The sequence below is a fragment of the Solea solea genome, chromosome 10 (assembly GCF_958295425.1).
Source record: "Solea solea chromosome 10, fSolSol10.1, whole genome shotgun sequence".
Classification (NCBI taxonomy): domain Eukaryota; kingdom Metazoa; phylum Chordata; class Actinopteri; order Pleuronectiformes; family Soleidae; genus Solea; species Solea solea.
In genome coordinates this window covers 2,420,356-2,445,146 of record NC_081143.1, presented here as the reverse complement: position 1 = coordinate 2,445,146, position 24,791 = coordinate 2,420,356, and the positions used below count along the sequence as shown (strand labels likewise).

Genomic DNA, 24,791 nt, shown 5'->3' with positions numbered 1-24,791 from the left:
GATGGACTTCATGTAACATGTTGAGCTTCACTCATCATAGGAATATGGTATTTCTTTCCTTTTGTGCGATTGAGCCCACACATGACTAACACAGGTCCCTGGGAAACACTCGGCTCCAGCTCCGGCAGATTTCACCACTCAGTGCGCTGATAAGAGCACATGCATCTGCATTTCTGTCAATCCTCAGCGCTCTCACACACACACACACACATAAACATGCGGTACATCGTCCTGCCAAACATATGATAACAAAGCCCCCGTTTTTCACTTCCATGATAATCTGTGTGTCCCCCCCCCATCCCATTATTCAGCCGAAGTCTCCTCAGGACAAACAGCAAACAGCTGACATGGAGGCCCACAGTGATGCTCACATGATGCTTATTGATCGCTGGTTGCCCCCGGGTGGTGCACACAGAGTCCGGATCGCTGTTCCTGCAAGGCATTACTGCGCAGCTACAGAGGTTACGGAATGACCCGGGACACATGTGATCACTGCCATGTGCAGTGTGGATTTATTTTTTGCATATACTTTAAGGATTTTTTTTTGTTGTTGTTGTTTTTTTTTAAATCATGGTGGAAATAAAATCTGGATATTGATTTTACCTGAAAACATTCATAGTACGCAAAACCAAACGTAACCCAATGTCGTAACGGGAACACTCGCTTGGTAAGATATTGGCACTTATTTTTAAAAGGCGGTTGAAAGGAGTTGAAAGTAAAAAATGCTGCAGACGTCACATCTCCCTCGTTGGTGCCTGGGTAAATACAGAGGGGACCACAGGATGAATGGGACCTTGTACATCCTCCTACTCCATCAAACTAGATGGGCTCTTAATAGTGCACATGCACAGTGAATATACGTGGAGCTGCAGCCACCTTCCCACTCAGTCTTACTCTTCTTACACGCTCTCTGCAGAAATAATGCTGCCGTCAGGAAACCCTAACATCATCATGGCCGCGTGCACAAAGACTGACCAACACGCCTGCTGAGCCAGTGCAACTGTTATGTTATCTGGACCCTCTGAACCTGCCCAAGTACATTAAATGGCCCCCAACTTTACAGTAAGGGACACTCACTCACTCACTCACTCACTCTTTGTGTGATGCCATGTCACTGCAGCTTTGTCGCTGAATACACTTTAAATTCCCTGCAATAATTCCATGCAGTCAATTGTTTTTAGGCCAAATGCTGATAGAGCGGCACACTCAGTCACTCCCCACCTTAGTGATAAACCGTGTGCTCTTTCTGGCATTTGTCCTTGTATCTTATTTTAATGAATAATCCCATAAACGTGCTGCATGCCTGCAACAGCCGAAATGGTTCTGTGTTACACATAAGCTTCAATCTCAAGAGCCCTTTCAATAAAGACAGTAGCTGCAGAATAAAATGATCTGATTTAGTATCTAGAGGACTGACGGCGGGATAGAGTTTTAGGAAAGATAGTTGAGAAGAGAAAGAGAGAGAGAGAGAGAGGGAGGGAGGGAGGGAGGGAGGGAGGGGGTTGATGTGTGGAGGAATAAGAGGAGGAAGGGAAAGACAGCGAGAGGAGAAGCAGTGAGAGACAGAGACGTAGTAGCAGAAGAATAAGAAAAAGGAAAAAGTAGTAATGGGGGAAGTGGTGCGTGTCTTTTCTGCAAATCTCCTCTTTCACCTCTGCTCTCCTCCAGCTCTCTAGCCAAGGCCAGCCAAGAGACACTTCACCTCGCACCCGCACACACATGGAGCCAGAGCAACACACACACACTCATGATCTCTCTGTCACGCATGTGCATGTACACATACACTTGCACCACTGGCACATGAATATTTAGCCACCCACTCAGAAAAAAAGGGCAAACGCACCGACATGGATGTCTTTAACACACACACACACACACACACACACAAGTAAACTTTACTGCCAGGACACAAACGCACACACACACACACACACACACACACACTCACTCACTCACTTGACACCAGATACATGGATGTATAGGCATCCATATGCTCTGTGTGCAACGACCCATCAAAGACAGACATGGAAATAATAACAGTAGAGTGTAACCACACACACGCACACACACACACACACACACGTGTTCACTCACTGTGGATAATTCCACACATATGCATCAAATCACTGCCTCTCAGTCCCACACAACAGTAAGAAGCAATGCATATGCACCACATATTCAACATACAGGTCATCTGTACCTCACTGTGTAAAATAATGTGCTCGCTCACACACACACACACACACACACATATGCTGTAAGTGTGTGTGTTAATAGGCAGATTAGCACACTGTGTGATCTGCACTGAGGACGATAATATCAATCCCAATCCCATTTCTTCACGCAGACGAAACAAAGTGGAGCATGTTATTTCATAAATATGTCTGTTCACTTTCAGCGCTTTAATGTAAACAGACAGGAAATGTGAAATAAACGACTGGAACATTGATCGGTGAAAAAGTTTAAATGAGCAGACGAGAAAAAATATTCAAGGAAAATGGAAAACGATCGAAATGAAGACTTTGGGTTTAGTGTTTTTTTTTGTTTGTTTGTTTTTTAAATAACCCTAAAACATTTAAGACATTTAAATGATCAATATCTTTCCAGCACATTTTGGTTATGAAGGAAGAAATAAACAAAACATTCCTTAAATATAACTTAAAAATTGTTTCATCATGTTTTACTGAGGGACTTTTTTTTTGTTTTAGTATCTTGAATTTGAAATAGAGGGAAATGAAAATGCTGCAGGCGTGTGGGGGAGGTTTGGATTTCAAAATGTTTGATTTTAAAAGTGACCATTTGGCAAAAGGTAAATGCAAATGAAAGATTTAAGTAAAATTTCTCTTTTACTGTAGTCTGTATTTTCAACATTATTCATTTATTTATTTATTTATTATTTCCAATTTCCATTGTATGTAAATAAAATTTCTTTTTTTTTTTAAAAATAAATAAATAATAATAATAATAGTAATAAATAAAGATGGAGCAGTTGTTACAGACGGAAGCTGTGAAGCCTCTGAACCGCTTCCATGTCTCGGCCCAGACTCGACCTGTCGCACTTCAAAGGAAACCGCGTTCCAAAAAAAAAAGAAAAAAAGAGGAGTCGGTTTTCGAGATAATTTCAGAATGAACACATGCACTGTTTTTTTATTTTATTTATTTATTTCTATCTATAATTATTAATCAATTTCCTCCGGGGTGTGAAAGCATGTGTTGCAGCATCACATCCTCAGGTGGAAATGAAGCCACTTCTTTTTTTTTTTTTTTACGAGCTCCTCTCTTCCCTCATTCCTCCGACTGGAAGCAGAATGAAAAATGAAATAAAAATAAAAACGAATAAAGGAGAAATCACGGCCTGCGGCTCCTGCATTGTGTAGGAATTATTCCTGATGAACCAATTAGGCTCGTGTAACATCACTTAACTCCGGGCTTTTTAACTTGCAAGGGTCGATATTCATAGCCACGCATGTACAACAGCAGCGGGTCAATTAAAGGCTCCAAATATTACCACGATGTAATGCATGGGAAATAATCTGCTCATTCATGTCTGATTGTCTCTGTCTCATGTGAAAGTTGCCTCTTGTTGCTGTTTTTGTAAAAATGTGCACAGATTTTCAGAGGCTGAGAAAACAGGCAGTATTTATCGAATGCACGTCATCGATTTCATTTAAATTGCGTGTTGTTTATGCTGTTTGCTGTAGACACTTGCGTGGATTATGAAGGCTGTGAATCTCCTACTATGTGTATTAGAGAGAGAAAAAAAGTTGTTGTTTTTTTCCAAAGATTAAAAGCCTATTAAGGCCTTTTATGAAAGGTGTAAATTATCCACCCACAGCAGAGCCTTAATAATCGCTAGTGTTGCTAATTTCGTTGGAGAAACGCACACTAATGAAGAGCGACTGCATGTTATCATAATGTTATCATAAACAAAGTACCCGAAATTAATACAACTTTTAAAAATAATAACAATTCACCTTTATTTTTTCAACATTTTCTGCATTGTTGCTGCAGCATAAACATATGGCACAACATTTAGATGCGAAATATCAAATAAAAAACAATAAAAATAAAGCGCAATAATTTGCAAATAACAATTGGATTATCGGATGAAAATGTGGCCGTCAATAATCAAGGAAATCGATCCGATTTGAGGAGAGAGATTGATTTTCTTCAGGTAAATGACGCTGATTGTTATAGTTTGATTGTGGATAACAGAAAACAGACATTTCATATCAAATGACCCGGTGCGTAATTTTACTCTTAAAATCTGGTCTCTATGTAAAGTCATCGATCACCGACATGCTCAGACACCTGCTATAAAGAATCACCTCTTGCTGTTCATTTAAAATGAGATCACTTCACACGGATGTCTCTTCATTCCTCCACTCGTCTCTGTCATGTTGAAAATATTTTCTACGGGGTTAGGAAATGTGTTTGGCTTGATGAAGCCCCTGCACCTCAGCACAGCTGCATTTGTGCGCACACACGGCGCAGAGAGAGCTGCTTTGCGTCTCTATCGGTCAGATGGAAATATAATTTGGCCTTAACAACGCTAAAATGCCGCATCCCTCGTGCCACCTTGTTGATCTTTAAGGGAGAGAGGGGCGATTTTGAAACGCAAGCCCATAACCCATTTCTTTTTCCTCCAACACCCCAGGGTGCGCCATCCTCGGCAAACACAAAGTCATTATCGGTTAGATTCCAATAAGGCGAGTCTGTCAAGGAACAGGCTTCCTTCGGAGAATTTATGTCATGCCTACTAAACATGGGAAGATGTCTTCTAAGTGGTGCGAGGAAGGATAAATAACAGCGAGTCCCACAGCTGATTATATTGAAACAACGGTGCGCATTTGTAAAAAGGATTGGGGATGCAAACGTGGGGTCCCAGCAGATGCTGAGCGCAGGGGCCCAAACATCCACCTGCTTCCTGCACCGGGAGGAGCGCGGAGGAGCGCGCGCTCACCCATCGCCATCTCCTCCAAATCACTTATCAATATAGTTGGGATTTTATTTGTACATACATATATAAAGATACACACATAAGTGTGTGATGTTCATGAACTTTTCGTCCAAATTCGCAGACACATATATTTAAAATGTTCAAATTGATGAGAGAATCCCGGGTAAAGGAAGTTGTCATTAAATTCAGAAAAGTAACAGGAGCACATCACTTTCACCTCCACGGTTACACCATCTGGGATTTAAAAAAAAAAACCAACACGGGCAAAGTGACATAATAAATTTCACCTCACTGACAACACGCAGCCTTGGCCGAAGCTTTAGCGCAAGAGCCGCTGTAGCCTGAGTGCGTAACAGCGTGTGCATGGTACGGAGAGTGTGCAGGTCCCACAATGATTAAGTGCAACATAACAACCATCCTCTATCTTTACGGTCTCCCCCTCACACACGTGCACACGAAAGGGCGCACGCGCGCGCATAACCACACACACACTCACACACAGACACACCGGCACTGTCGATCCTCCTCTTTTTTTTTTCTTAAAAAAAAATAAATAGATCGACATTAAATCCAACCAAACCTCAAATATCTCCGTCTCTTCATATATAACTCTCCTTCTAACTTTTGTACAAGTTAAAAACAAACAAACACACAAACCTAGAGTCACATTCACGTGTAACATCCACGATAACAAGCGAGAAATGTGCAGGCTGTCCGTTATCACCACGACTTCTCCAGCGGAGCCTGTGCTCACTCGCAGCTCCTCTGCTGTTCTGTAGCCGCGCAAGGGGCTTCCTGCCTCGGCCACATGAAGTCAATTAACCGGTCCCAGAGGAAGGTCCCTGCCCGAGTCTTTATCGCCACCGAGGTTATCAAAACACTGCTGTTGCTTTGCTTTTTAACACCGCACCGCTCACACACCAATGATTGAGACTTACGCGTGAACGTAACGAATCCAGACAGGCATAATCCATCAAATGGTGGATTTCACTTATTTATTCATTCATTTATTCATTAAAATGTGTTTGTTTTAATATGTGAGCATAAGCTTCTATTTATTGTTAAGTGATGTTCAACAAGAGGGGAGGAAAACAGGGGACTTGGATTAATGAAATAAAAAAGAAAGCACACACACAGAAAGGAAATGGATAATTGAAACCCTCTCAAGCATGGTGTGTTTAATACAACAACACCAAACATCAAACCTGACTACATTTACAAGAGGGGGGGAATTAGCAAAATAAAAAATAAAATTACATCTAAGAATTCCTCATTTGAAAAAAACAAAAACAAATAAACAACCCACAAACAAACACAGCCCTCACTCACCCCTCCACACTCACACACACTCTCACACACACACTCACACACACCTACTGATACACAGAGACCAGGAGATAGTAAACATCACAACAGCAGATATGTGAACATGCACCACAAGAAGAAAAGTAACCATCTGGTCCTTGAATAAAGACTGAAAATAATAAAAGAGGAGATGGAGAAATAGAGGAGGTAGGTATGGAGGGAGAGAGAGAGAGGCTGAGGGTGAGGAAGGAGGAGGTGAGGCTGAGGTTGACATACCTGCTGGGACATTCTGTAGAGGAGGTTGCTGTCAGTGCTCTGCTGCTGCCATGTCCCCATGAAGCCCGGCTGCTCAGCACTAGGTGGTCTGGTGCTGAACTGCATGGAGCTCTCGCCTGCTCCCTCAGCACTGCTGCTAACGATGCTAATGCCACCCAGACCTTTGCTGCTGCTGCTGCTGCTGCTGCTGTTGCTGCTGCTGCTGCTGCTGCTGTTGTTGTTGCTGCTGCTGTGGCTACTGGAGACGATGCTCTTGCAGATGCCAGCAGGGCTGCTGTTGGGTCCGTTAGCCTTGGCTGGAGGTGGTGGCCGGGGCAGTTGTGGTTCTGTGCTGGGCTCTGGTGGGACTGTGTCACACTCACTGCCTCTCACATCCAACTCTGCCTCTTTGGACTTAGACAGAGAGAGAGGGAGAGAGGGGGGGGGGGGGGGGGGAGACAGAGAGGGAGGGAGGACAAGAGGGATGTGGGAGTGTGAAGGAGGGGAAAAGAAAAAAGTCAGTGAAGGTGGGTTCTTTTGGGGTCGTCTTGCCTCTTTTTTTGCCTTGTGCAGGACCTGCTTCTCGAAGAGGACAGGGAGTGGGAAGATGATAGAGTAGATGATGTGTGTGAGAGGGGGAGATGTTTCTTGGTAGCTCTGGTGGTGTAGGAGTGTGTGTGTGTGTAGATAATTCTCATGAAGAACGAGAGAGAAGAGAGAGCTTGCTGTGAATTTCCTCTGGGGCCTCGTCATGGACAGGGCAAGACGAGTGGAGCACTGGAGGTGAGGAGGGATGAGGAGAGGAGGGGGGCTGATGAGGAGAAGGTGAGCCAGAATGGAGTCCAAATATTAAAGGAGGGGGGATTATGTGAATTAGTGGGGAGGGGATGTCTGATGTTTGTGGTCTCAGTTTTTGCTTAAATCCATCTGTCAGTCAAGTGTGCACCACAGGACTGAACAAACACACACACACACACACACACACACATGCATACAGACACATGTTCACCTGCATGCATTCATGCACAAACACACACACACACACACACACAATGACAGACAGAGATCTACATGATTTTTGTTTCAAAGCATGAAAAGAAAAAGTTCACACATGCTCACACCAGCAGAAGAAAACTAATAATCTGACATCTGTGTAACTTTTTAAAAAACATGTCAAATATGAAAAATCACTTTTTTTTAAAAGACCAAACAAACAAACCCGTGAAACGCAAATCAACTATTTTATTTAATAAATGTAAAAAAAAAAACGTTTTTAATTTTTTTTATTCTAAATATATAAAACAATCACCGAGAAAAATAAGCTCCATTAAACGCAAATATTAGTTGCGCGGATAAAACGCATGAATGTCTCTTACCATCAATTCTGTGTCTGTCCCAGTAAAGTGAAGATGAGATGTGGGAGTGAGACACCGCGATCCAGCTCTCTGCCTCCCGCTCCTCGCTCTCTCTCTCTCTCTCTCGCTCTCTCTCCCTCTCTCCCTCTCCTGTACTATCGCTCTCTGTGATTGTGTCCCTCTCTCGATGTCCGTGCCGCCGCCTGTCCTCTCTCTTTTCCTCTCTGCGCGCTCCGCTCTCTCTCTCTCTCTCTCTCTCTCTCTCTCTCTCTCTGTCTCTCTCTCTTAATACTCCGTACTCCACCGCAGCTGTTGAGGAACTGAACTCGGAGCCTGAGCGTGAGTAAGTGTGCGCGCGGTGTGTGTGTGTGTGTGTGTGTGTGTGTGTGTGTAAGGAGTCAGAGAGCGGCTGAGTGAGTGAGTGAGTGAATGAGTGAGTGAGTGAGAGAGTGAGAGTGTGTGTTCGTGCGCGAGTCGGGCCGGTGCGGACTCAAGTGACTCAACTGTGCCGCGCTAATCTGAGATGCTCAGTGACATCGCGCTGCACGCTTTACGCACACGCACACGCGCACCTTCGCAGGGGGCTGTAAGGTGGGGGGGGCGGGGGCAACTTAGTTCTACAGTGGGACCATCCCACCACACGCGAAAACACACGAGCTCAAACACACACATTGCTCAGGAGCAACATTTATATAAAAAAATGTTTTTTAATAAATATATTTTTTTGTTTAAAAAACTAAGAATGATGGATTGCAGTCTATAAAGAGGGTTCTCTAACTTCTCCTGGCAGAACACTCTTCTATTTGTGATTTGAATGGCAATAATCAAGGAAAAAAAACACACACACACACACACACACACACACACACACACAGAAATAAACAACAAAAGAAAAAAAACAAACAAAACAAATATCAATAGACTTGTTATATCACAAAAAAAAATACCGGGTGCCTTTGTTTGATTTTCAGCCACTCTAATGAAACACTAATGGAACGCAGGCAATCTGCCACCATCAAGTATGAACACACACACACACACACACACACACACACACATATATGACGCCCCCACCCCCCCATGGAGGCTCTCAGATTTTAATTAAGAAAAAAATGAGGAAGAGGTTCCATTTTAGCCAAATTGGTCCCCACAGCAGCAAAGGTAAGAGAATAAAATGAGGGATGGAGGAGAAAAGGGAGGCAGACACTGAGAAAAAGACACACAGGAGGATAGAAAGCCCCCCCCCCCCCCCCACACACACACACACACAAAAAAAAAAGAGGGGAGGGGGATCTATGCTTCCTCTGACTGAGACTAGGACACATCTCAAACAATGAAGACATCCCCTCCTCCTTTTCTTCCTTCCTTTAAATGGCCAGTCTGCTCTTCTCCACCCCTGTCCTTTCACCTCACCATCATTAGAGAAATGACAGACCAGGTGCCTGAGTCTGTGTCAGGAGGGAGATGGAGGGAGATGGAGGGAGATGGAGGGAGATGTCATTGTGATCTTTCACTGCCGAGCAACAAAAAAGAGAGAGCGACAGAGGCAGAACTTCTCCTCTGGGCTACATTAAATGGCTCGTGATGTATAAAGTCACTCCAGATTTTGTGGTAAATTGCAGTAGACGAGAGCTCGGTCGTGTGTTAAAAGCCTTTCGTGGCTGCCGCTGTACTAATGGCAGTATACTGCTAACCTTTGCTGAGATTATCACACTGGTCATTACTGTTATATGTACAGGGAAAAAGTCAGCAATTCCTTTCTTGACAATTTGAGACTCAGACACAGTCACGCCGTTTTGTCTCGGGCTTATTTTACTCTGTCACTTCTTCTTCAGAGTCTTTGTTTTTCACTTTTGTCTCTTGTAATATTTTTTCTTCACTTGTACATCTCTCTCTTTTCCCTTCCCCTCCCTTTCTATTTCTTTCTTCCTTTCTTCTCTCTGTGGCCAGCATCTTGTCAGAAGCCACAAGCAGCCGTTGTCATAAAAGCCTTAATGTGTCACCTCCTGTCCATGTACCGCCAGCTCCACTCTTAACAACTTATTGAAAAGGAAATGCACAAGGCTTAGGCTAATTATATTAAGTGACAATTTAGCAGCCAAGGTTCCTTTTTGCTCTCCAGCTCACAATTTTCTTCCCCTCTCTCTCTCTCTTTCTCTCCTCTTGTCTGTAAATGTGCTTGTCTGTGGGTTTTTTCAAGTGGCACTCAGTGTTTCAAGTCAAGCTGGTGGCTCAGCTTCTGACCTGGCTGGTTAATGGCTGTTATTTGTGGGAGGTAGGAGTGGACGCTGCCAATATTGCTCTCTCTCTCTCTCTCTCCTCATCTCCCCCCCCCCCCCCCTCCTTCGTTGACGCCTTGCCTCTGCTGATGATAATGGCTGTGATGACAGAGGAAACAAGAACGAGACACAGAAGTAAAATGCGGAGATGGAGAAGTTTGGGGGGGGGGGGGGGGGGGGGGGGCAGAGACAGGCAGGAAGAAGGAAATAGACGGATAAAAAGCTCTGGAATTAGGAAAGAACAGGAAAAAAAGTGATGCAGGAGATCCTTTTGGCTCCTTTATTAAAACTATTATTGTGCAGGACTTGAGAATTCCCCCCGGGGCAGGGGGCCATGTCGAAGCCTATATAATTAACTAGAGGCTCAGCTACGGATCAATTACCAGACAAGCAAGTGATAGCCGAATCAATGGAAGATCATCAGGCTCGTTATCAGTGTTGCAACTCATTAGAGGAAAAGTGAGGTATAGAAAGAGAGGGAGCCAAAAAAAAAAAGGAAGTGGGGGAGTAGAGTGAGGGAGAGGCAGAGGGTGAGGGCAGTATTGGTGCTGGTGTGTTAGTCCAGTGGCTGTGTGTGTGTGTGTTTCCTCCTTAGCTGCTGCTGACTGGTGACAGGAGGAGCTCTGTGTATGACAGAGTGCAGAACTGCTCTGTAGCAACAGTCACTGAGGCTTGTACAGATCAATACAAGTGTGTGCACGAGGTTAAAGCTTCGCCACAGCATCCTTATTCCCCGGTGACTCACATGTTCAGTCTGGGGTACAATTCTACGATCCAAGCAGTCAGAGAGGGACTGTCAGAGAACAAAGGCTGCATTTCAAGCCTCAAGGCTGCAGGAATATGTTGGTTTTTTCAGCAGGTGATGTTCCCAAAAAAATCAAAATAAAGGATTCAAGTCATCCATGCATTTTGGGAATTACAATCATTTATCAAGCATGACACTACGGTGACAATGCTCGTGTTTGAACTTAACACAAGTATCAAATACCCTGGATATTTTACTGAAATAATAACAAAACAAATCATTTAAATAATCCATTTCTGCACGAGGCATGGTTTCTGAGAGATCCTTGCTTTAAAAGCAGATCTTTTAAAACCTCTGTCATGTAAAAAAGAAAAGAAATACTCTCTGTTTTAACATGATAACAAGATGTTAAAGCTATATTATTAATATAACTTATTAAAAGGATATTCTTAATCTGTGATATCTGGCACATACAATATATCACTTCATGGAGTGTTGTTTATTGATTTCTGTTGTTTATATTCGCCTGTATTCTTCCTTTACATACATATTTATAGTGGCATAATAATATAACCTATGGCTGCAGTCTCCTTGTTTTCTGTGAGTCTTGTGGCAACGGTCAAAATGTCACCGTCACTTTTATTTTCCTTTCTAACGCATTTCGTTATAGTAGCAAAAGTAGTATTTATAATACCAGGGACAGTGCAACACATTTGTCCCCCTTTAAAAATACTGTTTTCAGTTAACAAAAGATTAGATCCAGGGCTGGACAATAAGTCAATAACAATGCTGTATATATCACAATATCATTCAATTCACTGACAAATATTCTACAGTATATGACATTTTACTGTAATAATTATCAAAAGCGACTGATTTGATCAGTACTGTATAGATTAAAAATAATACATATATATATATATACATACATATATGTATGTATATATATATATACATACATATATATATATGTATGTGTGTATATATGTATATATATACAGTATATATATATATATATATTTATATGTGTGTTTATATATACAGTATATATATATATACTGTATATAAAGCCCACAGACGTGCAGCATGTCAGACAGGAGACAAAGTAAGAGTTCATGACGCAGAAAGCTGTAATTAACATACTCTTGACTTCTAATAACACTTTTGACCATAAGCAGCAAACATGTTCCAAGGGCACCATCCTTGTGTGAGTCCACATGATTATACCCACCAAACCTTTTACCGCCACGTGTTTGTTTCCCAATTATTGACAACGAATGGGTCAAATAAGCCCAGAAATGAGTGTCAAGAGGCAAAGTACTATGTGTGTGTTCTTTTGTGTGCAAAGTGAGAAAAACCTGTTCAAGCAAACAGTGAGTCAGAGAGTCAGAGGCAGAGATCATGGAAAAATCCCTGTGCCTGTCTGCTGTGTTATTTTTTCAATGTTTCATTTTCCTCTTCTTTTATTTTCTTTGCTTTTTGTTTTGTTATTTGAAGGAAGATTCGAAGGGGTCATTTTTTAATGGAATGGAATCACAGCAGCGAAGTCAACTCAAATTGGCTTTTACGCACTAAAAAGGGGACAAATGGATGAACAGAGGCAGTGGGGCAGATAGAGAGGGAAGCACAACAAGATAATTTGTTCAGTGATGGTGATTATGTGCTGCAGAAACAAGTGATAAAGGGCCAGTAGGGGGAAAAAAAGGATTGATGAGTGTCAGTTTGCTGAAGAGGATGCTTTTCCAGAGAACACTGGTTCACCTGAGGTTGTCATAGGACAGAAACTCAGTGTTCATCCTCTACTCAGCATCAGATGCTTTGTCCTTCCAACTAACTTTCTACCAGATTAAAGGCTCTGGGAGTAAATCTCAGTTCAGGGTTAATATTTTTTTTAATTTATCAAATGAAATAATGGCTGAACACTGGGATTAAGCGGCATTTCCAAAATGTTGTAGTACAGATATAAGCAGGAGGACATGGCTCAGAGCTGGTACTGTTACTTTATAACCATACGAGGAGAATCACGGACATATACTCATCCAGGCTCTGTGTGTGTGTGTCTGTGTGTGTGTGTGTGCACATGTGACAAGGAATGGCGTGTCGATCAGATGGCAAAGGGATAGAAGTGTCACTGTTCTGCTACCACTACAGGGCCACAAGACATCATATGACAGGAACAGCTCTCCACTTGTGATCGTGGGAGAGAGAGAGTCGAGGGCACCTAAAGGTCTGAGAGGAAAGAGAGAGGGAGCCACATGATTGTCTGTGTCACTGACACACACACTAATAAGTGCACCTTTGTGAAGCCTCGTCTTTGACTTCTTTATCATGTTTCAACTTTCTGATCACTGCAGCAGAAGAGGCAACAAGAGTCTGCTAATGCCTCTTTGGCAACTCATGAACACATGAAAGATGCCATGTGTTCATTTAGTTTGTCCTATTTCACACACACCTTTACCACAGCTCTCTCTCTCTCTCTCTCCCTCTCTCTCTCATGTATGATGCATGTGTGCATTACATGTTCCTCAAACTATAAATACATGTGGGAACAATGCTTTTTTTCAAATGGATAATTATTCCTGTGTACATTTACTTGAATAATGAATTGGTCTGTTCAGGACCAACATGTTCAGGAAGATGTGAATCACGAGGTCCAGCACTTAGATTAAGATTAGATAAGATTAGCCCTTTATTATTCCTGCAATGGGGACATTTACAGTGTCACAGCAGCAAAGATCAATAATGAATGTGCATTTTCACTTGATGTGAATGTGCAATATGAACAAGTCTAGACATTATAGACATTAAGTAACCAGAATATATACAGTATTTACATTGAGTTCATTTTAGGCCTGCAACGATTAATTGATTATTAATCGATTACTAAATTAAATTACTAAGTGTTCATATTTTTCAGCTTCTTAAATTCTATTTTCTGGTTTCTTTGCTCCACATAACAAAGAAATCATTAAAACTGAATAACTTTTGTTTGTGTACAAACCAAGAAATTTGAGAACATCATCATTTCCAGGTTTGGAAAACTCCGATCAACATTTTCTGATCAAAGAAATAAACAATAGATCAATTGATAATGAAATAATCATTAGATGCAGATTATTTGTTAAAACTCACAGACAAGGTTTTCAATTTATTGTCAACAAATGTTAAATTGATCATTTTGGTAGCCCCATGCAAATAAAGTTGTCGTGCTTTAGTTGAATAGATTGAGTTTAGCTGGCGTTATGTCAAAGTGTGTTGTTCATATGACATGTTTTACATCAGGGTCCAAATGAGTGGCTTTGTAGGAAAAGTGTGGCGTCTCTGGGCGTGTGTTAGCAAAGAGATGTCAGTATTGTGTGTGGGAAGACAAAGCTGAAGAAGGATAAGAAGATGAGGATGAGCTCCAGCACTCGCCTAATGACTGGGTTGGTTTCAGGGCATTTCTCAGACGTGTTATATCAAGGCACCCCCAGGCCATCCCTCTGCTTTTTCTCCCTCTTCTTTTCTCCACAGTCATCCTCACTCACACTTGGATAATTCTCCTCTAATCATCTCCATCTTTCCTCCTCCCCCGCCTCCCATTTCTCTCATGTCTCCCTCCCTTTCCACTCAGCTTCTTCTCACCTCATCAGACAGGCCTCCACCCCACTTCTCCACAGCCTCCACTACCCTCACTCCTGTCCTCTCTCACTGACCCGTGGTCCCCCCTAGTCACAGGGTGTTGTGTCTCTACCTGCCAGGCTCCCTGACAGCCCCACATCCCCCCCCTCACCCCATGAGAGGAGACCGCCTGCCCATCCGGAACGCTGCCGTGGCAACCCTGGCAGCGCCCCCAGTCTATATGCCCTCCCTCCACCGATCCCATCCCCACAAAACTCAGCAATGAGAGTTTGACAAAGTCCTTCCCCACAGTGTCTCCCCCCTTTCTTCGTCTCTCATTATTCTGTTTTTACCTTTTCTCTCTCACAGGCCTTTTCACAGACGTCTTCCTCCCTGACCTGACTAATATATCTTAACCTCTCTTAGCTTTCTACTCCTTTTGACACAGTAACACGGTCTCATTTTGCTGAGGCCCAGACAGGAGACAGTGAAAAGTCAGTGGGGTTTTTTTTTGGTAACTTCTCTAGAAATGATGTGATTAAAGGTACAACGGGCAGGTTTTAGCAACATCTCGTGGTGACATTACACGTTGTGTCTGATTGTTTCTCGACCTTCAGAAATCGCTGAAATTCAAAATGTGTGAAGTTTGTCCAATGAAAAAACGATGATCCGTTATGAAAGTAGATTTGTGTCAATATCCTCAAACAACACTTTTCACAAAGCAAATAAAATAATAAAATAGCAATTTAATCATTCAAAAATATTGTATGTTATTGTTTGAAAATACACTTGATTGGCTACTGAGTTTAAGAGCGACAGCTCAATGGACCGTGAAGTAGTCGCAGGCTTAGAGTCGCTGTCCGTCTGGAACAAAGTATCTAACGTTTATAATCTGACAAACGTTAGGTCACTATTTTGTCGGATGTCGACGGGGAAAATTGGAAAAAACGAGTTCCAGACGGGCAGCGACTCCAAGCCTGCGACTACTTCACGGTCCATTGAGCTGTTCGCTTCAAAACTGTGTAGAAAGACAAAAAAAACGCGACAAATCAAATTTTCAAACAATAAAATACAATAGATTTTTGAATGATTAAATCAATATTTTATTTGCTTCTTAAAAAGTGTTGTTTAAAACAATGACACAAATATAATTCCATAGTCCATTACATAAGTGTATATATATATATATATATATATATATATATACATACATACATATATATATATACATATATACAGTATATGTATATATGTACATATTAAATTTTGCCGGATGGAAATCGTTTAACTCTCCCCCTCCTCATACTCCTGAGCCTATGACATATTGACTGCATTAGATTTTTGAATAGAGAAACTCATCATAAGACCAGCTCAGCTCACAGAGAGAGTTGTTTGTGTCGTGAAATTAACATGGCTACCAAGTTATATCATGTGTGTGTTTATTGTGTGTTATTGTGAAGTTTGACTTCTGCCCTGTGAACATTTCACTGCACAAGAGTGAAAACTGGACTGTGTGAAGGTGGAAGTGATTAGAGTGCAGACGTGTGTGTGATTCACTACACTCAGAAGCTAATAAATCTTTTATTGAATATTGTTTTATCTCTGCTCATTATCATTGCTGTTCATTTACATTAAGTCCATGATTAACTCGACAGCACTGAGGTCAAAGTTTGTGGTTCACAACAATCTCACGACTCCTGTTGTCTGTTAAACTGTCATTCATTTCAGTGAGTTCAGCATATAAACTTCAATCGACTAAGATCAAAAGAATATTGATAAAAAATGATATATATAAAACAAGGTTTCATAGGCTGCACCTATTTCAATGAATAAGAAGGTATAAATAAATCCGTATCCGATGATCTATGTAATGTAAGCAAACAAAAAAGGTGCGATACATATTCACACAATGTAAAGGATGTTGTGTATTCAATAAGACAATGATATAGTTTTTGAAGTTTATGATCTTGTGTTGAGAGAATTCAAAAAGTCAGTGAATCATATTTGTACCTGCGTGTGTGTACAAAGAGGTCATCAGTCACCAGCTGTGCATCTGCTCAGCGGTGAGGTGGTGCAGTAATGGGAATCACACATTATACCAGTTAGCCTTTGTGAGTAACAGGGAAGTCCATGACTGCTTTTGATAATAAAAAAAAAGAAAATAAAAATTCAATGACCTCACAAAAGCTGAAACGTGGTCCAAAAGAGCTGTGTACCATCTGAATCCTCCCCGAAACCTAATAATGAGCACGGGAGGGAAGTGGGAACAAAAAACATGTGGCTCACATTAGCCAGGGGAGTCTTTATTTATGGCACACACATGACAAGGAACATAACCGCTAACAACACGACAAACACACAAACACTTGTGTCTTTTTCCTGCCAAGGAAAAAAAAAAATCCCAAATAAATGTCACACAAATCATCCTGTGGTATTAAAACCACTTTACAAATAAGAAACAAAGTTTTGGTCTGAGGCTTCACTTCTGAGGGAAGAGAAGTTCAGTCACACAACAAAGTTTGGGTTCAATTCCCACTTCCAGCACATCATTCTTCCTCATGTTTTTTTTGTTTTTTTTTTAACAATGGCAAATATGAAGAGAAGAAACGCCAGAGGTGCACGAACCATTGTGAGTGTTTCACTTGTGCATGTTGTCTGCACTGAACATAGAGCACATTAAAAAGACAAGTTTAGCTTATTTCTCTGTACACCAGTGCAGAGTTGATGCCCATTGCTACCCTTTATATATATTGTCACACTGCGCAGGAAAAATCAGCTTAGTGGACGCAGACTCAGAAACTACTATTACTATTATTCCACCATCAGGTTTCAGTTATGAGGAAGAGGGGGGGGTTAAGTGAACATCGAGTCATATTAAAGTATATAGGAGGCCACTGGCATCGAGAGACTTTGTTGAAAGCTCTCATGTATTAACACACATTCTTAAATGTGGCCAAGTTACAATATTTGATTATTACAACTGTGGCCACAGGTTTGGCGTGCAGCGTGCAGTGTGCAGAGTGCAGCGTGCAGCGGGCTCTGGGTTCCCGCTCTCGCCTTAGAACCACTTCCACGGAAAACAGGAACCCATTAGTCTGAGAACAGTGATGAGAGAGCGAGAGAGAAAAGATCTCCTGTCTACATCTGGCACAAGCAGAGGCCAGAAACCCAGCTGTGTGTTTGTGAGTGTGTGTGTGTGTGTGTGTGTGTGTGTGTGCACTGCATGGTTGCATGGCTTTCACATATAGGACAGATTAAATGACATGAGTGTACATGAGTCTCTATGTAATGAGCCTGCATTGTAGAATTCTGCATTAAGAAACACAGCGGCTGTTGTTCATTATCTTGCAGTCACTCATAAATCATTCTGGTGTGTTTGTGAGCGTTTACACTCACTCACATGTCTGCCTCTTCATCTCTTACCGTCACTCTCCCTCACTTTGTCCTCACACACCACGACAACATATTGTGTCACCTGTCGAGGCTCGTCCTGTCACTCCCGGAGAGACAGTGGGACGGCCCGCTGCACTCCCACAGGCAAGACATAAAGGCCTGGGAATGGATGAATGAATGAATGGATGGATGGATGGACGGTGAAGGGGGACGACACCAAAGACTAAATTATTAAGTGACACTTCGCTTCGCTTTGAGACACACACACACTCATGAGGCGGGCAAAAGGGTGAACGCATTAGAACAGTTAGCCCCCTGAATGCACCCGACAACTCAGCTCCACGTTAACTCACATCAAAATCATCAAAGCAGGCCTGGGGCTCTTAAAATTTTTACACTGCTACTTGGAGGGACGTTGTGGAGCCCGGGAGGTTTTCTGAGAGTGAGTGACCCTGTCATCGCAGCCATCGCTGCCAATAAATAAGTAAATATGGGAGTGGAGTGGCTAAGCAGCGTTGCCACAGAGTTGACAGCACCTATCCTCTGTGAGTTGGTACATCAGTAAATAGGTGTCTGCAACTCTGTGTGTGTGTGAGTGTATATATACTTATATATCATATATATACTTATATATATATATATATATATATATATATATATAGTCTCACCCAACCTCTGAGAAGCTCCGGGGTGCTTTAGCTTTGCCACCGTCTCCCCAGCTAGAATGTGCCAAAGTGTGGCTTCATTCACTTAACATCCACCTGTCCTTGATTTCCTGTAGACAAGGCTGGAGCACAGTGGGAAAGCGCTGGTGTAATTCGGTTCATAAGGAGCCAGGATGAGGGGCCATTTGGCCGCCATGGACCCAGGCTCTGTCTTTAGGTCTAGTCTGTGGAGTTGCAACAGGATTACATTAGTGGCAGTTGCTGGTCTTTGAAACAGGGGACGTTGATTTTAATACACATACATTCTGGCCCCTCCCCTCCTACATCGACCAAACCGAAGCTGATAAAAATGAATGAACAACTGGAACGAGGAAACGCGGTAATTATGTAGACCTGAACCAAGGAAATGCTATAACAGTGTTTTTATTGACAGTGTAGAAGCAAACAACACACAACAGGCGGTTTTTTGTTTCTGGACTTCACTCGCAAAATCCACATGGGGCCATAGAGATGAAGCTGAGCCTCCACTGATTCTAACGCGCCATGCTGCTGCTGCTGCTGCTGAAAATCTGCGATAGACAGCTGATTCTGAGCGAATTAGTCATGTAGTTGATCACGTTCTGTCGCACTTTTAATAATGAAATGTAAATACAATTTATTTTATGAGGAAGAAGAGGTTGCCTTGCTGTCTTAAAGCAATCGCCTCTGGATTCCATGGACTAAGAGTGCATCCCGTACTCTCAATGTGAAATAGTTCAGTTACACAAAAAGGATACAAGACATGGAATATGGGAGCGTCAGGAAGACAAAAAAAACAACTTTTTAATAAAAGTGTCATGAAGGGAATAAAGGTAAAATAATTTATAACATCGATCTTTAGTGTTTAAGATCGTTACTGCAGTCCAAATTCAGAACATTGCAGAGTGTGGTCGCCAACGTTTACATGCTCATACACATCCAAATACACAACTGACTGTTCCCACTGTCTGTATAACTTTTAAAAAGTTGAACCTTTTTGATCAACTTTCACGTCTCAGCAACAAGTCGAGATTGAAAGGTAAAATACAACAATAGCAAAACAAAAACTACATGTGGCTCGTATTATTTGAATTATGTATATTTTAGTATTTTTTCCAGAGATCTTCAGTGAACATATAACTTAAATCTTACAATTACCAATACACACACATACAATCAAGTTCAATCAGCTCACTTCATAAAGGGGGAGGAGTCTGGGACAACAAGCCTCATGCTGGTTGGACGAGAGGATGATGAGAGACTGTAGTAGTGATGGACTGGCAGTGGCGCTAGATAAATGTGTAATTTTAATACTTCAAATATTAGCCCTTAACATCATGTTCGCACAAGCGCACTTTGCATTACTGTAATCAAGCGACAGTTTGTGCTATATGAAAACAGTTGCACATCAAAGCCAACATGTGGTTATTACGGTAACTTCAAGTGAGAAAAAACACCCGTACATAGTTTCAATTGTTTGGCCTGTTTTAGGACATAGAGACAAAAACATGACAAAATATGTTTTATGCTGTTCAAATTTCAAATTTAACACGCAAAATCTGGTGTTCATGTACAACTACAGGCAGGTTTTTTTTTACATGCAGTAGATTGTAAATAACCGCAATCTTATTCAAAGTATTCTGGAAAAAATGGGCAAAAACACTTTACTCACGGGACATTTTCTGGTCCCTTTACTGTTAAAATCAGCAAAAAAGTCCATTCGGACATTTCAAGGCTTAGGTGGTTGCACCTTATAAAAGTGGTTTAGGACTTAAGTTACACTTTAAGAGCATTAGCAAGGCTTTTTAGGTTTGGTAACGCTCGGCATTCGGACCTCGAGCTGCAGTTTGCTGTGTTCAGCCCTGCTGGCTTCCTGTGAGTTACAGGGCTACGGGCTGAGTGAGTGGGTGAGTGAGTGAGTGAGTGAGTGAGCGGGTGGGTGAGCGGGTTGGTGGGTAAGTGCAACAGACCAAACACCAAAACCAAAACATAAACAGAGTTTTCTGCCTGCAAAGGAAAATTGAAATTGTGAATAAACTTGCTGCACCATTGTTATCAGTGAAGCCAGTATTTCAATTCAACATGATGTCTTAATAACTGCCCATCATATTATATTCCATTTTCTTCCTCTTAATCAGTGCGCTGAATAAATTAATAGTTGTTCACAATGTAGTTCAGACAAACCATCCAACATCTTTTATGCATGTTTTTTTGTTTGTTTTTTTAAACAAAAAACCCCTCTGTTTTGGGGCTAATGTATTTTGTAGCCTGGGTGAAGTCAATGAAGCTTAAAATACTCCATAGAACTTAAAAGATGCCTCTAATGGAATAAAATGGTTTCATATGTTCTTGTGGAAATTTCATGAAATTGAGTTTGTTATAGCAACACAATGAGGCAGATATACTGCATTAGTATAAATACAATCAAACTTTTTATTTGCATTGAAAAGTGTTGAAATCATCGTGTCCCACTTGCAGATTTTGTTTGTTTTACCGAAATAGGATTTAAGGTCTCGGTAATTTCCCCCTGGGATTGTTTTTCATGTTTCTATTCATTCTGCAAATCATCACCAAGCATCACTGCTGTATTTGTGTAAGTGTGTGTGTGTGTGTGTGTGTGTGTGTGTCACTGTACAGCTTGCTAATTGCAGTTGAGAATCCTTTAATTAACAAAACACAAATGGAGGTCTAAAGGGCACATATGGGCACTGTGAGTGTGTCCCAAGTTTATATCTAGCCAACGTCTGGGACACGACAGCCTAATCAGAGCCTTTTAAGTTCTGCCATGCTTACATTGGAGGATTAAGTGAAGACACGCGCTCGTCGTGGAAAATGAGACAAAACATGCGAGTGGTTAGAAACATAAAAACAACCCTAACTGTGCAACACAGAAACAAACTCTTTGATAAGCACACGTGAATGCTGACAATGACAGGTGCAGCATTCTAACGCCATGGCGACCGTATTCTGCATCACAACCTCGCTCAACTGGAAACAAAATGGTGTTAGCTTACGTACGTTAAAGGGAGCCACAAGAGACACGTCACAGAGTAATATTTCTCTCTTCCCTTTGTCCGCCCACCTCCATCGCCGCATGCTCGCCTGTTTCTCCTCTCGCTTTAAAAATAACTTCCTCTCTTTTCATCGTTCCTGCCAATTTGGACAGGAGCCCTGGTCAAAGACAGATTACACTAAGTCGCATATCAAAACTAATCAATCTTCTGCCCCTGGAAGGCATCACTCTCCCAATGAATAATTACAGCAATCCAGTTATGAGCAGCCAGTGCCAAAACCTTGCCACCGCCATCTTTTAGGATGCTGGAACCCCCGGGCTGATTGACCAGTGAACTTTGAGGAGGAAGTTTGTGAGTGTGGTCCACGTCCAAGAGTCTCTCAGAGGCAAGACAAGGTGAGCGTCCACTCTTGACAAGAGTCGCTGTTCTTTGACTTTCAACTTCATTGAGTATGAGCAGCAACTGGGGCTGAATGATCCGGAAACGATCCGAAACATACTGTACCACCCTCTGCTGTGTACACATACACATTAACACACACCTTCAGCAAGATAATGATTCAAAGGAGAAAAATGAATGAATGAATGAATGAATGAAGGGTGAGCAGTGGGGAGAAGATGGTCCAGTCATACATGGTCAGTCAGTTACTCAGCTGCTGGTGTGTGATGTATGAGCGGGATGAGGTTCCTTCATCATGTTGAGATGAACATATTGAGAGGAAGCCGACAAGACAGTGGTCCTGCACCGTGAAGTGCATGAGAGGAAGTGGGGGAGGAAGAGGTGAGGAGGAGGAGGTGAGCGGATAACTGCAGCTGCATCAAGCGGAGGAGGGTGTCATTTAGAAAGTGGCTGGCTCAGCAATGGCCATTAGTAGCGCTGTGACACAGTGGACCGTCAAGCAAACAGACAGACAGGCGGAAAAACAAGCCTGCATGTGGGCAGACAGACAGGCAAGCAGGAGAGTGGATGTGCACGGTGAAAGTGGCCATTTATTTGTGTTAATTAAAACACTAATAATCTGATTTATTATTAACTGAACTAAAATATGTCCGAACAGGTAAAAAGGTGAAAATGCAAAATAATGATTTTGTTAAAACTATATGAGCAACTTAAAATAAATCTGTCAAAGTCTGGTGATTATGGCCCCAAAAAGATTACAAAAACAAAACAATCGAAACAAAACGATTATTACACGATGGGGCGCTTTATTCTGAAAATACCGCTTTTAATGTTGTAATGGTATATGATTTCCTGTCCCGCTCATCATCCAAGTATAACACAAGCATTCTGTGGAATTTCTGGGTGCAAAGATATATACAGTACAATCATTTAAAGTTATTTTAAGGTCAATTCAAAAGGTCATTTAAAATAATCGTCATTTAAATTTTGACCCAAATAATAGTGATTATTATTTCTTCAGTCAGGAGCTTCAAAAACCTTTCCTGATCCTGCGTCCCATTGTGTAATATGTTGTCTGACCTGGAGCGGGGCAACACTCCACGTAAACAATCTACACAGTCACACAATTCTGGGCCTTTACGACATGTGTGCATCACAGCATTTTCAATATGTGGACCATAGTGTTTTTACAAAAACACAGAAAGTGATTTATTTCTGCCAAACTCCACACACACGTGTGTTTGTTCTTCTACATGGATCTCTTTGTTATAGATTACAAAATTCTCGATACCCTCCATTTTCATTCATGTGATAGTACGACAGATGAGTAATATCAGTTTATCCCCCATCACATGCACAACATTATATTAATTATAGTATACAGCAGCTTTAAACTATGTTTAAACCTTGAAAAATAAAATACTGGGAGATCCTAATATTCATAACATTTTAAGTCATTTAATATGTTGAGCTATGGAAGCTTCTTATAACATTATGGTGAAAGACTAGATACATAACACTAGAATAATAGAGCTGTGCTGAAAACCACAGCCCAGTGCTGCACCGCGGATAACTCCGACTTTTAAACATGGAGTGAAAGAAAGAGAGAAATAACAAAAAAAAATGACTCAAGACCATAATAATCCTTAGACATCAGAACTAGCAGTGAAGGCTAAACACTCCAAATTCTGGGTGTTGGCAGACACATAACATTGCTGCAGCCTGAAATCTGAGGCTTTGAAAACCGACCCATCGCAACATCACAACCAATCACAACTCTTAGTCCGACGTGGAATACCAATCACTGCCAGTTTTATCAGAACAGAGTGATAAGTGCTTGTAATCTGTTAAGATTTATTTTCCTTAACTTGTATTAACGTGTATCCAATCAGTGACAGATCATCAAATATCACTTATTTCTGACTCTTGACCTGGAGGAAGTTACACATACCAGGCAAACTCCACCTCTAAGCTTCATCCAACAGTCCCATTAAATGACTTCTCGGTCAAACACCACAATTATGCGTTATTTATTTGCCTGAAAGACAATCTGAGCTCTCGCTTCACGTTCCCACTGGCCGCTCCAGCTGCCGACTGCCAGAGAACATTTTGCCGGGGACAGTGTGGTCCTATTGGAGGGGCAGGAATTCACAAACAGAGGGGGCAAACCAAGGTTACTGAAACGGAGGGTCCAGGCACGCTCCCAAATGAGGCAGGCGGCGATGCAGCCAGCACATTCTGGGGTCCTTCTGCTGACTAGCCACGCTAGGACTAATGGGAAGGGAATGTAAGGCCTTGTCACGGGCCAAGTTTGGACGAGTGTGGAGTGAGAGACAAAGTGTTTGAAGAGAACAGGGTTAGCATATGTGTGTGTGTGTTTAAAAACTTTGACAAGTAAACTCTGGCTGCCATCACTCGTCACTTCTTTGTGTTGGAAAAGACCGCCTTGCCACACCCAGTGGTATTCCCTTGCAGGCCAAGTCTTCTCCCATTCCAATGAGGAGACATTAAGGGGAGAATAATCACTTTGGACGCGAGCTGCCAATTTAGTCTGAACTTATTTATCTCATTTAGAGTCAGTTTGGAGGGATATACACATGGCAAATACCGACGTCTCAGTTCCCACAGACAGTGAAGGAGAGAGCGCTGGCAGCGCCGACAATATTCCTCCATTGAGCTTTTCCTTATTGTAACAGGAGAGGGGGTGACGACGCTTTGCCAAATCCTGACAACTGCAATCCTGTCACTGCTCCCTGCCAGTTTATCTGTGGTTTTTCTTTTTTCACTGGATGTTTTACCCCTA

General features: G+C 41.9%; 1 protein-coding gene across 6 annotated transcripts in view; it reads right to left on the bottom strand.

Moving 5' to 3' along the window:
* bnc2 (basonuclin zinc finger protein 2) overlaps positions 1 to 24,791 on the bottom strand; it is a 151,147-nt gene that overhangs the window by 79,547 nt on the left and 46,809 nt on the right. For 2 of the 6 annotated variants that reach the window (XM_058639934.1, XM_058639936.1), the window contains exons 1-2: positions 7,897 to 8,162; positions 6,542 to 6,934 (exon numbers count right to left, since the gene is read on the bottom strand). The exons of 1 other annotated variant lie outside the window; for it this stretch is intronic. In XM_058639934.1, coding sequence (XP_058495917.1) covers positions 6,542 to 6,934; positions 7,897 to 7,899 — 396 coding nt within the window. In that variant the 5' untranslated portion in view covers positions 7,900 to 8,162. Of the gene's footprint in view, positions 1 to 6,541; positions 6,935 to 7,896; positions 8,166 to 24,791 lie in introns of those variants that run through there. 3 more of the 6 variants (XM_058639940.1, XM_058639941.1, XM_058639935.1) reach the window with 3 other exon arrangements.